At 42.2% G+C, this 11,736-nt stretch overlaps 1 protein-coding gene across 3 annotated transcripts in view; it reads right to left on the minus strand.

The window, feature by feature from the left end:
• Nucleotides 1–11,736, minus strand: part of slc10a7 (solute carrier family 10 member 7) — a 269,973-nt gene that overhangs the window by 6,077 nt on the left and 252,160 nt on the right. For all 3 annotated transcript variants that reach the window (XM_043699319.1, XM_043699311.1, XM_043699337.1), the window contains exon 11: nucleotides 2,788–2,933. In XM_043699319.1, coding sequence (XP_043555254.1) covers nucleotides 2,788–2,933 — 146 coding nt within the window. The remainder of the gene's footprint in view (nucleotides 1–2,787; nucleotides 2,934–11,736) is intronic.

The raw sequence follows: 11,736 nt of genomic DNA on the forward strand, positions 1-11,736 counted from the left end.
CTCTCTACACTTTGGTGAAATCCTAGCATCAGCAGCTGAGTGGGAGGCAGCCTGCTCACTGCACTGCCATATTTCCTTTGATGACCATGATAGGTAACCCCTATTGGGGCTCTGCTGCACTGGTGTAAAGGCATCCTCTTCAGCCTCATTTCTTGGTGGAAACGAGGTTAATGGCAGATGGGATGAGGAAGATCTAAGGATGGCAGGCATATTTTCCTCTTCCCTTTTTGTGAGGGCACTTCCCGGTCTCTCTGAAGGGGAGGAGCACATTGTGGAAGGTACAGGTACTTCGCCCTTCTTATCTCGCCACTGCTGCATTCAGCCCATGGCAAGAGCAGTGGAATGTCAGTGTGCATATTGATTGCTTGTTGAATTTGACTGTCTATTCAGTTCTCAGCATCTCCAAAGAGGAGAAAGTGAGGGCTGCAGATGCTGGAGATCAGAGCTGAAAATGTGTTACTGGAAAAGCGCAGCAGGTCAGGCAGCATCCAAGGAGCAGGAGAATCGACGTTTCGGGCATAAGCCCTTCTTCAGGAATTCCTCCAAAGAGGAAGCCATTTACTTAGTCTAGTTGTTCACTCACAAAGGTACATTAACTGATCACCTTACAAGACCATTTGGTGCCACTTATCATGGCAGATTGAGACAGGTCATTCATTAACTTTCTTTGAGGGATAAATGTTCATCCTAGGTTCTTTGCCTCCCATAAAAATGCCATCTCTTATTCCCAATTCCTCTGTCTCCGCTGCATCTGCTCCCAGGAGGACCAATTTCACCATAGAACACACCAGATGGCCTCCTACTTCAAAGACCAGTGATTTCTCCTCCCACGTGGTCGACAATGCCCTCCAGCGCATCTCCTCCACTTTCCTGACCTCTGCCCTTGAACCCCACCCCTCCAATCACAACAGGGACAGAATTCCCCTGGTTCTCACCTTCCACCACACCAACCTCCAGAAACATTGCATCATCGTCCGCCACTTCCGCCACCTGCAATCAGACCCCACCACTAGGGATATATTTCCCTCCCCACCCCTATCTGCTTTTTGGAGAGACAATTCCCTCCATGACTCCCTTGCCAGATCCACGCTCCCCACCAGCCCACACCCCACTCCCGGTACCTTCCCCTGCCAATGCAAGAAGTGCAAAACCTGTGCCCATACCTCCCCCCTTCACCTCCGTCCAAGGCCCCAAAGGTTCCTTTCACATTCGACAGAAATGTACCTGTGCTTCCACACACATCATCTACTGTATCCGTTGCACCCAATGTGGTCTCCTCTACATCAGGGAGACAGGATGCCAACATGTGGATCATTTCAGAGAACATCTCTGGGACACCCACACCAACTAACCCCACCACCCTGTGGCCGAACACTTTGTCTCTCCCTCCCACTCCACCACGGATATGCAGGTCCTGGGCCTCCACCATCACCAAACACTAACCACCCGACGCCTCACCTTCCACCTTTGATCCTGTGTGGTTGCAGGATTCCATGTAGATTTCCCTATTCTCCCCCCACCTTATCCCAGTCCCAAGCCTCCAACTCAGTACTGCCGTCTTGACCTGCCCATCTTCCTTCCCGCCTATCTGTTCTACCCTCCTCTCTGACCGATCAACCTGCCCCCACCCTTCATCTACCTATCTCATTCCCAGCTACCTTCCCCCCAGACCCTATCTCTCAGCCCCCAGCCCACAAGTCTCATTCCCGATGAAGGGCTTATGCCTGAAATGTTGATTCTCCTGCTCCTCGGCTGCTACCTGCCCTGCTGTGCTTTTCCAGCACCATACTCTTGTCTTTGATAGACCTCACTGTTGCTTACCTCTGCTGAAATCTCCACCCAGGCCAGGCAGGATGATCTTATGTTGCCATCAGAGGGATAAAAACATCTTTCACTGTTCCCTGATGGCCTGGAGGAGAATATGAGGGTAGGTGCCCATGGAGATAATCTCCTCTGTAGGTAAAAGCCTCCAATATGTTGTGTACAGGGCAGGACAAAAAGAATAATGGGGTTAGGGAAATTATGGAAGAGGGTGGAATGATGATTAAGGGTTGCAGCAAGAAATAGGAGGAAGTTTTGAAAGGAAGGAGGTGTGAAAGAACACTTTCTCAGCACACAGAGTCTATCTAATGATTCAAGAGGCTCTTTTATTGCTCCTTACTTGCCGCATTATGAGTTGATGGTGGGATACCCCAGTTGATACGTTCCCTTGCCTCATGATCACATGTGTCTCTTGTGCATGCCTCTGGCATTTTAAATTATAATTTTAATCACGTGGCCAGAAGCAGAAGTGGCACCTAGTCCAAGTCTACTGTCAGTAATAGCTCATCAGTGATTAATACTATCACTAGACTACAAAGTTGCAACCACTTTGGCTTTGTTTAAAATTCTTTTTGGTTATGGTCTATCGACCTCGACAAGTCTTCCTCCTGCTGCTTCTAAGCTATAAATATGCCACATTACATGCTGCTGTTCTGCCATTTGCACTAAAATTGAGACACCTTGCAGAGTTCCCAAATCAAACACAACTGAGGACAATGGTGTGTGAAATCTGTGAAAACTTTGAAAGAAACAGAAAGGTTTCAAAATTTCACTAAGACAGAAATCAGAGTTGGAGTATGCTATAAAAAACAAAGTAGAAGAGTATTCAGGCCATCTAAATCGCGATAAAGTAAAACAAAATGAAAGATGGTAAATATATAGCAGTTTTCTTCCCCCAAAATATACACTTCTAATAACCTCGCTCTAATTTTTTTCAGGTTAATTATATTGCTTGGCAGCCCTTACTTTTTGACGAGTGATCATCCAGCTTTTCATTGTTCCAACTAATAGGCCACCTAGCAGGATCTGAGTGGGATGATAGATGAGTAATGGAACAGAGATGAGGGATAAATGTTCATACCCTGAAAACACTATCTTCAGCAATGGGATTCCTGTCAATAGAAAACAGATACAAAATATTAGTTCAAATTACAACTTTTTTACAATTGTTTCTGAAATAGTTTGAATTTTTGGCTATTAATTCAAGAGAAAATATTAAAGGCCATTGCGTTTGTTCCAGCCAAAGAGAAATTGACTGTACATGAAAATGAGGGAAGCAATTTTCATTGGCCTACTTTAGAGAGCAATACAAACCAAACCAGTAGCACAGCTCCTACTACACTTTCTCACTATGTCCACCTCTGCCATTTGACGGCAGCCTTGAAACTAATGGCCAGAAAAAGACAAATTTAACTTTTATCCCTCATTTTGAATCCATTGAATGAATGGCAGGTGAAGATTCAAGGCATTAGGCATCAGTGAGATTGCAATTGTCCAGGTAAGCAAATCACATCAAAGCATAACACAATAATCACAAAACCATGCAAGTACCATGCTTCAGGAGCCTCACTATCCCTTATTAAATAAGGCTGTATGATGACAACAGGATCTTGATGCAATAATAAATTACAAATTTGTCAGCGTATGTTGTACAAGCTCAATCCATTGCTATTTGGCATTGAACAGTCTAAACTAGGCATTCATCCTGGGAGCAATCGCACTATCTGCCACGACAGACAGAGATGCTGTACAAATACTAGTCCTTCAGTCAGCAGTTGAAGATTATTCAAAAGATATTTTTTTAAAAAATGGTTTGTCAACAATTATTTTCAGTCCAGAACAGCATTAAAGCCTTTCCAAGTCATGGAAAAACTGCCCTCTCTCCTCGCACACCTGAATCTCCAGCCTCACACGTGGGAATATTTGCTTTCTCTTAAACTTCTTTGATCCAGCTAGGATTTGTGCTGACGCCACTAGATATCCTGCCCTGCCAATTGGTGAGCTGTTCTAAAAAAGGTCAGGAAGCTAATGATGGAATGCTTATACTACAGAAATGATGCTAGCCTCAGACAGTTTCAATTGGACTTCCTCTGCCTAATGGCCAGTTGAAAATTTAATGCAAAGTTTTAGTTAACAATTTCACAGGTACTACAAATATCTTCAGGACTTTATAGGTGACCTTTCTAAGACTTATTCAGAGAAGAATGCAAGTAACACAATGGTCTTTGACACAAGGCAATTGTTTTCGTAACGGTGAGAGTGTATGCAATCCCATTAATTTACTGCAACAACTTACAAAAATATTTAAAGGGTAAAACAGAATTTGATTTAGCTTTAATTTTCAACTTTTAAATTCAACTACTTTCAAATACAGCATGTGCATATTTCTTACTTGTAGATTATCCCTGGATTTAACTTTTATCTCTCATTGTGAATCCACTGAATAAATGGCACATGAAGATTCAAGACCATGGGCATCAAGTAACATAAGTGAGATTGCAATTGTGCAGGTAAACAAATCATATCAAAGTATAACACAGTAATCACAAAATCATGCTACCATGCTTCAATCAATGAAAATTGTAAAGCATATGCTTAAGTGAAATTTAAGATAATATACATGTTAAACACTACAGTATTCTATTTCAACAGTAATGAGTATATTTTAACATGTCATAACTCTGCTACTATGGCACTTTCTCTGACAGAGTCTCAGTGGGCTTTCATGATGACACATGGCCAAGTAGGATAGTGCACTATATATGCATTTACAAGGCCACAGAGCTGTCACACTTCAAATGTTTATGAAAGATTAATCAAATGTTTCAGAACTCCAATACACTGTAAAGTAGGTGGAAGATATGTACTTTAAATGGATTTTTCATTACTAATGTAATTTCTAGCAAGAGCATTTTTACCAGTGGACATGTACTGAGTGTGGACTGATATAGAGCACTTTCTCAGCACATTACTACCCAATACAAGCACTTGGGAAATCACTAATGCACAGCAAGTAATATTTCTATGTCATGCATGGTTCACTCTTCTAAAAGTCACCAAACAGAAGCTGACAATGCAGGATATTCCATAAGGAGCACTTTCAAAGGACATCCACTCGCAATCTTTTGCCTAATGTAACATTCTGTGGGAAAACAAAATAAATGCAATGGAGATTTGTTTTTCTATTTGTTGAAGTTAAAAAATTTTATCCACCGTGCTAGAACTGCAAATCTACTAATTTATACTATTCCTCTTTACTATAAATGATGCAGCAATAATTACTAGAATCTTACTTTCGAGTAAAACATCTCAAATATGGGAAACTGATTTAAATATGACTCTAGATCTGTAGAAATTATTGAAAACAGAATGCATAAGTAGAAAGGTCAGTTTAAGTAGCATACTGTAACCAGCATACAAACTGATTAACTACTATCCAGAGCATTTATTGAGTTAATCCAGATAAAAAAAGTGGCCTGAACTCTGTGGTTGTTGGGATGGTGAAACTGTCAGCATCTGCCTTTATTACACTTTGAAACTGACTGAAACAGCCAGCGTCTACACATGCATAGAAATCCCGGAGTTGATGTTAGTGATTCACAGCTTCTCTGCTGAGTTCAGTGTTAAAATCCTCAGAAATCTTGGAATCATTTGAATTGCTGAGAGTTTTAATCAATTACTATTGAATCACTTTCCAAGTTTGAAAAACAAATTCTTTAATTGTGGAATGTTAAGTTTCTCTATCATGAGAAATGAAATTGCACAGATTAAAATTAATTTTAAAGATTTCTGCTGCTACCTTTAAGATTATGTACCTCTCAATCTTTTAGTTGCTCCCTGTAAAATGATTGAATGATAATTAACATTTTTTTACTATTTCCTGGCTGGTCTGTGTGAGAATTCTGTAACATGATTTATGGTTTTTCCTGCTTGATGGCACTACACATGCTAGATATTACATTGCCCTATATTTGCAATCAGATGGCTGATTTGCTGCTCCATGAACAGGAACTGAAGGACTTTGGTGAGAATCTTTGCTCTTGGTTGAATGCAAGTCTTGATTACCAAGTATACTCATGTATAGTTCAACCTCATGTATAAGTCAACCCCTTATTTTGGCCAAACAATCTTGTATTTTCCATATATCATGTGTATAAGTCGACCCTAGTTCTTCACCATTACAGATCAACATTGATGAGTCGCTATGCTCTGCTCCTGCTTTCTAGTCTGCTGGCCATACCGCTCTGTTCCTGGTCTTCCAGTCAGTCAGTCGTCACGCTCAGCTCCAGGTTTTCATATTTACTGTAATGGTACAACAGTACAGGGCGACCGCAGTAACTGTGGAGTGGGTTTCAGTTACCTGCAGTTTACTACAGCCCGAACGTATTACAGGGAACATTCCACACCCGGGACTAGGGGGCTGCCGGGAAGGTAAATTTCCCATTTTATCTATTTTGTACATAAATATTCATCCCCTTGGAAACAATACCTCGTGTATAAGTCGACCCCCTAATTTCAGATTAAAAAACCGTCTTCAAAATTTGACCTATACACGGGTATCCACTGTATACAGACTATTTTAATTTGTTCTCAATATAGACAAATTGCTTTAAGTACTCTTAACTAAATTTTTGTAGAAACATTTGAGATCAATACATCTAATACAGCTATAATTGAGATCACACCCACAGTTTTTCTCCCTTTGTAGGCTCGTAGTGCACATACAGTGAAGGCCCATGTGCTAGCTGTGCATCCAATATATGCAACTTTTTACAGTCAGTCTTTGAGTAGGCAGGAGCAGCCCACTCCCAAGATTTCTGCAGATAAGAGCATAAGACATAGGAGCAGGAATTAGACCATTCAGTCCATCTAGTCTACTCTGCCATTCAATCATGGCTGATAAGTTTCTCAACCCCATTCTCCCACCTTCTCCCCGTAACACTTGATCCCTTTGATACTCAAGAACCTATTTATCTCTGTCTTAAATATACTCAATGACCTGGCCTCCACAGCCTTCTGTGACAATGAATTCTACAGGTTCACCAGTCTCTGGATGAAGAAGCTTCTCCTTACCTCCGCTCTGAAAGGTCTTCCCTTTACTTGAAAGCTGTGACCTCAGGTCCTAGTCTCTTCTACCAATGGAAACATCTTGCCAACATCTACTTTGTCCAGGCCATTCAGTATTCTTTATGTTTCAATTACATCCCCTCCTCATCCTTCTAAACTCCATTGAGTATAGTCCCAGAGTCCTTGAACATTCCTCGTATGTTGAACTTTTCATTTCTTGGACCATTCTTACAGAGCCTCAGAAGTACATTCCTGCTTTTAAATTTAATAGTGAACAGTTAAACCTGACAGGTTATGGGGAAGGGTACAGCCAAGAGACAGCATTATTATTATGTCTTGCAAAGTCCACTTCATTTCACTAATTGCACTTGTGCTTGAGGTTTACTGCAACAGTGTAAGGGGCTGTGTGTTATTTTTTAATGTTTGCTATTCTTGAAAGGTTGATTGTTTATCGTTTCTTGAGATTTATATTTATGTCATTACTGCTTACTGATCAAGAATGACGGGAGGAGTCTGGAAAGGATAAATTAAAAGGAAAACAGGGAAATAGCATGGCTCTGGAGCAGAACAGCATTTTGGGTAAAAAATAAGCAGAGTGAGTCAAGAAGGAACAGTGAGAGTACCAAAAGTGGTTGGGCGACATCAGGAACTAGTTGGTAATGTCGAAGCTGAAGACACTCTATCTGTTTGGAACAAATTAAAGGAATTAATAGCTGACAGGAATAAACAGGTTTCACTTAATCAATATCTCCATAATGGTAAAGTGACCAAAGTTAGGAACTAAATACCTCATGATGTTTAACTTTGAGACAGGCAAATTGGTAACAGTGTAAGAGTAAGCAATGATAGTACAAGTATTGCAGCAATGGTAGTAGGAAGAGTAGGCCATTTGACTCTTGAGACTGCTTGACTATTTAATCAGATGATAGCTGATCTTCCACCACAAAACCATTTTCCCATATTACCACCATCTTCCCTTAATATCTAGAAATCTATTGCTGACAGTTTCACCATCACAACAACCACAACGTTCAGCCTGTTCTTTTTTTTTAATCCCAGATTAATTCAGTGCATGCTTTGGACAGTGGTTAATTATCAGCTTGCTTGCTGGCTACAGAACGCGATTTAAACTGACTTTTCTACTTGTACATTCTGTTTACAATAGATTCTACTGTCCTTTAGTCATCGTTAAATCAGTTTTCCACATTTGAGACATTTTATTTCAAAATAAGATTTGAGTAATTATTGTTGTATCGTTTATCGTAAAAAGGAATAGTATAAATTTTGTCTTGAATATACTCAATGACTGTGAGGATCTAAAATCTGGATTTAGGCTGTTGTCAGGAGCAACTATTTAATGCATGCCTCTACTAACTAAAAAATGGCTTTGTAATGCAAGTAATATAAAATAATATAACAAAACGGCTTCTAGGAGCAATGGCATCTAACTCTGCTGAAAACTGCATTCCTGAACTAATTGAAAGAGATTAGCAAACAACGCCCTGTTCACAGTATGAATTAACTAAGTAAGATATGACATTATTAAAGTATCCTAAATTGACCTTGGAAACCAGGTGTCCCCAGAGATAAAGAAGCGCAAAACAAGTCAGTTCCCAGGAAATATCATCGGCTTAATTTTATGCCTATTTGTCATATCATTTCATTTTATTGGATTAATTTTGCAATTAAGGTTGCTCTGTTTGTTAAAAGACCTATAAAAGTTGTCTGTGTTTTAAGATTATGCACAGCTTTTCCAGAGTACACAGAGATGCTTAACCCCTGCGTTGCTGGATAACCTATGCCCAGCGCCGTAATAAATTGTTAAAACTTGTTAAAAGAGATCGAGCTGCTAGTGTTTATTTGACCAATCACGGAACCGAGAGGCCCCTCTCAGGTGTCTAGATTACAACCGAACCTCCACAGACATCCACGGGATGGGATGCCAAAGGTTTACCACTTTCTGTTCTAAATGGCCATCCTATTATTCTGAGATAGTTTCCCCTCACTCTAGACACTCCAGCCAAGGAAACATCCTTCCTGCAGCTACCCTGTAGATAACTTCTCATTTAAACTCTAGAGAATGCATGCTCACTTTTCTTAATCGCTTCTCATCCACCATCGTAAATATTCTGTTGCACTACTTTGATTGCAAGTACATCCTTTCTTAGACAAGGAGAGCAAACTATCAAGTTACCCAATACAAAGATTCTATATAACTCCCCTGGGCAGATCCTCTTGCCCCTCACAACTGACTGCTTACCCTCTCAGTGGGCACAGTTATCAGCATAATTTCTGCAAGCTCAATCCCCTCCTTGCTGCCCTCTCCGCTGCCTCTTACCCTCCCCACAGTATCTCTCCTGTCGTATCCCCTTCTCTGCTCCTTCCCTGACCCTCACCTTCTCTCCACCTCCCTGTCCATGCCCCTCCTCCTGCCTCTCCACTGTCTCCCTCCTTTCATGCCCCTATAGCCCACTCAGGGACTCACGGTGGTTAACAGTGCTGCCTCATAGCATCAGGGACCAGAGTTTAATTCCAGCCTTGGGTAACTGTCTGTGTGGAGTTTGCACATTCTCCTAGTGTTTGTGTGGTTTTCCTCCGGGTGCTCCAGTTTCCTCCCACTATAGACATGTGGAGACTGTTTAAGGAACAATTGTTGCGAGTGATGAATAAATATGTCCCTCTGAGACAGGCAAGAGGGGTAAGATAAAGGAACCTTGGATGACGAGAGCGGTGGAGCTTCTCGTCAAAAGGAAGAAGGTAGCTTACATAAGGTGGAGGAAGCTAGGGTCAAGCTCAGCTCTAGAGGATTACAGGCAGGCGAGGAAGGAGCTCAAAAATGGTCTGAGGAGAGCCAGGAGGGGGCACGAGAAAGGCTTGGCAGAACGGATTAGGGAGAACACAAAGGCACTGTCAATCATTGATACAGATTGTGAATAGCTGGCGCCCAAGCACTGATCCATAAGGCACAGCCTACCGATCTAAGAAGGAAACATTTATTTTTTTAAACATTGCCAGTTTACTATCCCCAATCCCAAGTGCCCTAACTTTACTTACTAAACTTCTTTGAGGGATCTTAATAAAAGCCTCCTAGAATTCCAGATTCATTATATCTAATTGTTGCCCCCTCCCTATTCTGCTAGTTACACCCTCAGAAAAGGTCTTTTCTTTCATAAATCCATGCTGACCCTGTCCATCTTCCCCATTATTTTACTCAGTAACCAATTATCACAACCATTATAGTAGCTTCCAGCATTCTTCTGACAACTGATATCCAACTAGTAAGTCTGTAGTTCCACTTAAAAAGGGTTACCTCAATCTCCAGGAACCATTCCAAAATCCATAGATTTTTGGAAGGTGGTTGCCAAAGCAACTACTACCTCTATGCCTATCTGTTTATACACTCCGGGATTTTGCTCATCAGGTCCAGGATTCATTAACTTTGAAATAAAAGCAAATTAATGCTTGAATCTGAAACCAAAAGAGAAAATGCTGGAAAATCTCAGCAGGTCTGGCAGCATCTGTAAGGAGAGAACAGAGCTGACGTTTCGAGTCTTTGACCCTTTGTCAAAGCCTGGCTGAACTTGTTCTCTCTCTCAACAATTTCTCCTTCAACTCATCCCATTTTCTCCAAATCAAAGGTGTAGCAATGGGTACCCGCATGGGTCCTAGCTATGCCTGCCTTTTCATGGGGTATGTGGAACATTTCTTGTTCCAGGCTTACTTGGGTCCCCTCCCACAACTGCTTTATCGGTACATCGATGACTATTTCGGTGCGGCTTCATGCTCTCGTCCTGACCTGGAAAAATTCATAAACTTCGCTTCCAGTTTCCATCCCTCCATCACCTTCACCTAGCCCATCTCTGACACTTGCCTTCCTTTCCTGATTCTGTCTCCATTTCCAGCAATAATCTGCCCACTAATATCCATTACAAGCCTACTGACTCCCACAGCTATCTGGACTACAGCTCTTCTCACCCTACGTCCTCTAAGGACTCTATCCGTTTCTCTCAGCTCCTTCGCCTCCGCTGTATTTGTTCCGATGCGGCCACTTTCCAAAGTGCTGCTCTTAATATGTGCTCCTTTTTCTCCAACCATGGCTTCCCACCTACAGTTGTTGACAGGGTTCTCGACAGCGTGCGGTCCATCTCCCACGCCACGACCCTCACCCCCTCCCTCCCCTCCCAGAACAAGGATAGGGTCCCTCTTGTTCTCACCTTTCACCCCACCAGCATTCACATGAAAGAATAATCCTCCACCATTTACGCCAACTCACCAACACGACGCCACCACTAAACACATCTTCCCTTTCCTCCCCCTGTCTGCATTCCGCAGAGATCGTTCCCTCCGGGGCAACCTAGCCCACTCCTCCATCACACCTAACACCTCTTCCAACACACGGCACTTTACTATGCAATCGCAGACGGTGCAACACCTGCCCCTTTACCTCTTCCATGCTCACCATCCAAGGCCCCAGACACTCATTTCAGATTAAGCAGCGTTTCACTTGTACCTCTTTCAATTTGGTCTATTGCATTCGTTGCTCCCAATGTGGTGTCTTCTTTACCGGAGGGACAAAACGCCGACTAGGTGATCGCTTTGCTGAGCACCTTCGGTCTGTACGCAATTAGGTCCCGGACCTTCCTGTGGCTTGCCACTTCAACACACAATCCTGCTCCCATGCCCACATGTCTGTCCTTGACCTGCTGCAATGTTCCAGTGAAGTTCAATGCAAACTGGAGGAACAGCATCACATCTTCCGACTAGGCACGTTACAGCCTGCCGGCCTCAACATTGAATTCAACAACTTCAGATGATTATCCCATCTCGACCCCTCTGTTTCCATTCTGC

This window comes from Chiloscyllium plagiosum, chromosome 1 (assembly GCF_004010195.1).
Source record: "Chiloscyllium plagiosum isolate BGI_BamShark_2017 chromosome 1, ASM401019v2, whole genome shotgun sequence".
Classification (NCBI taxonomy): Eukaryota; Metazoa; Chordata; class Chondrichthyes; order Orectolobiformes; family Hemiscylliidae; genus Chiloscyllium; species Chiloscyllium plagiosum.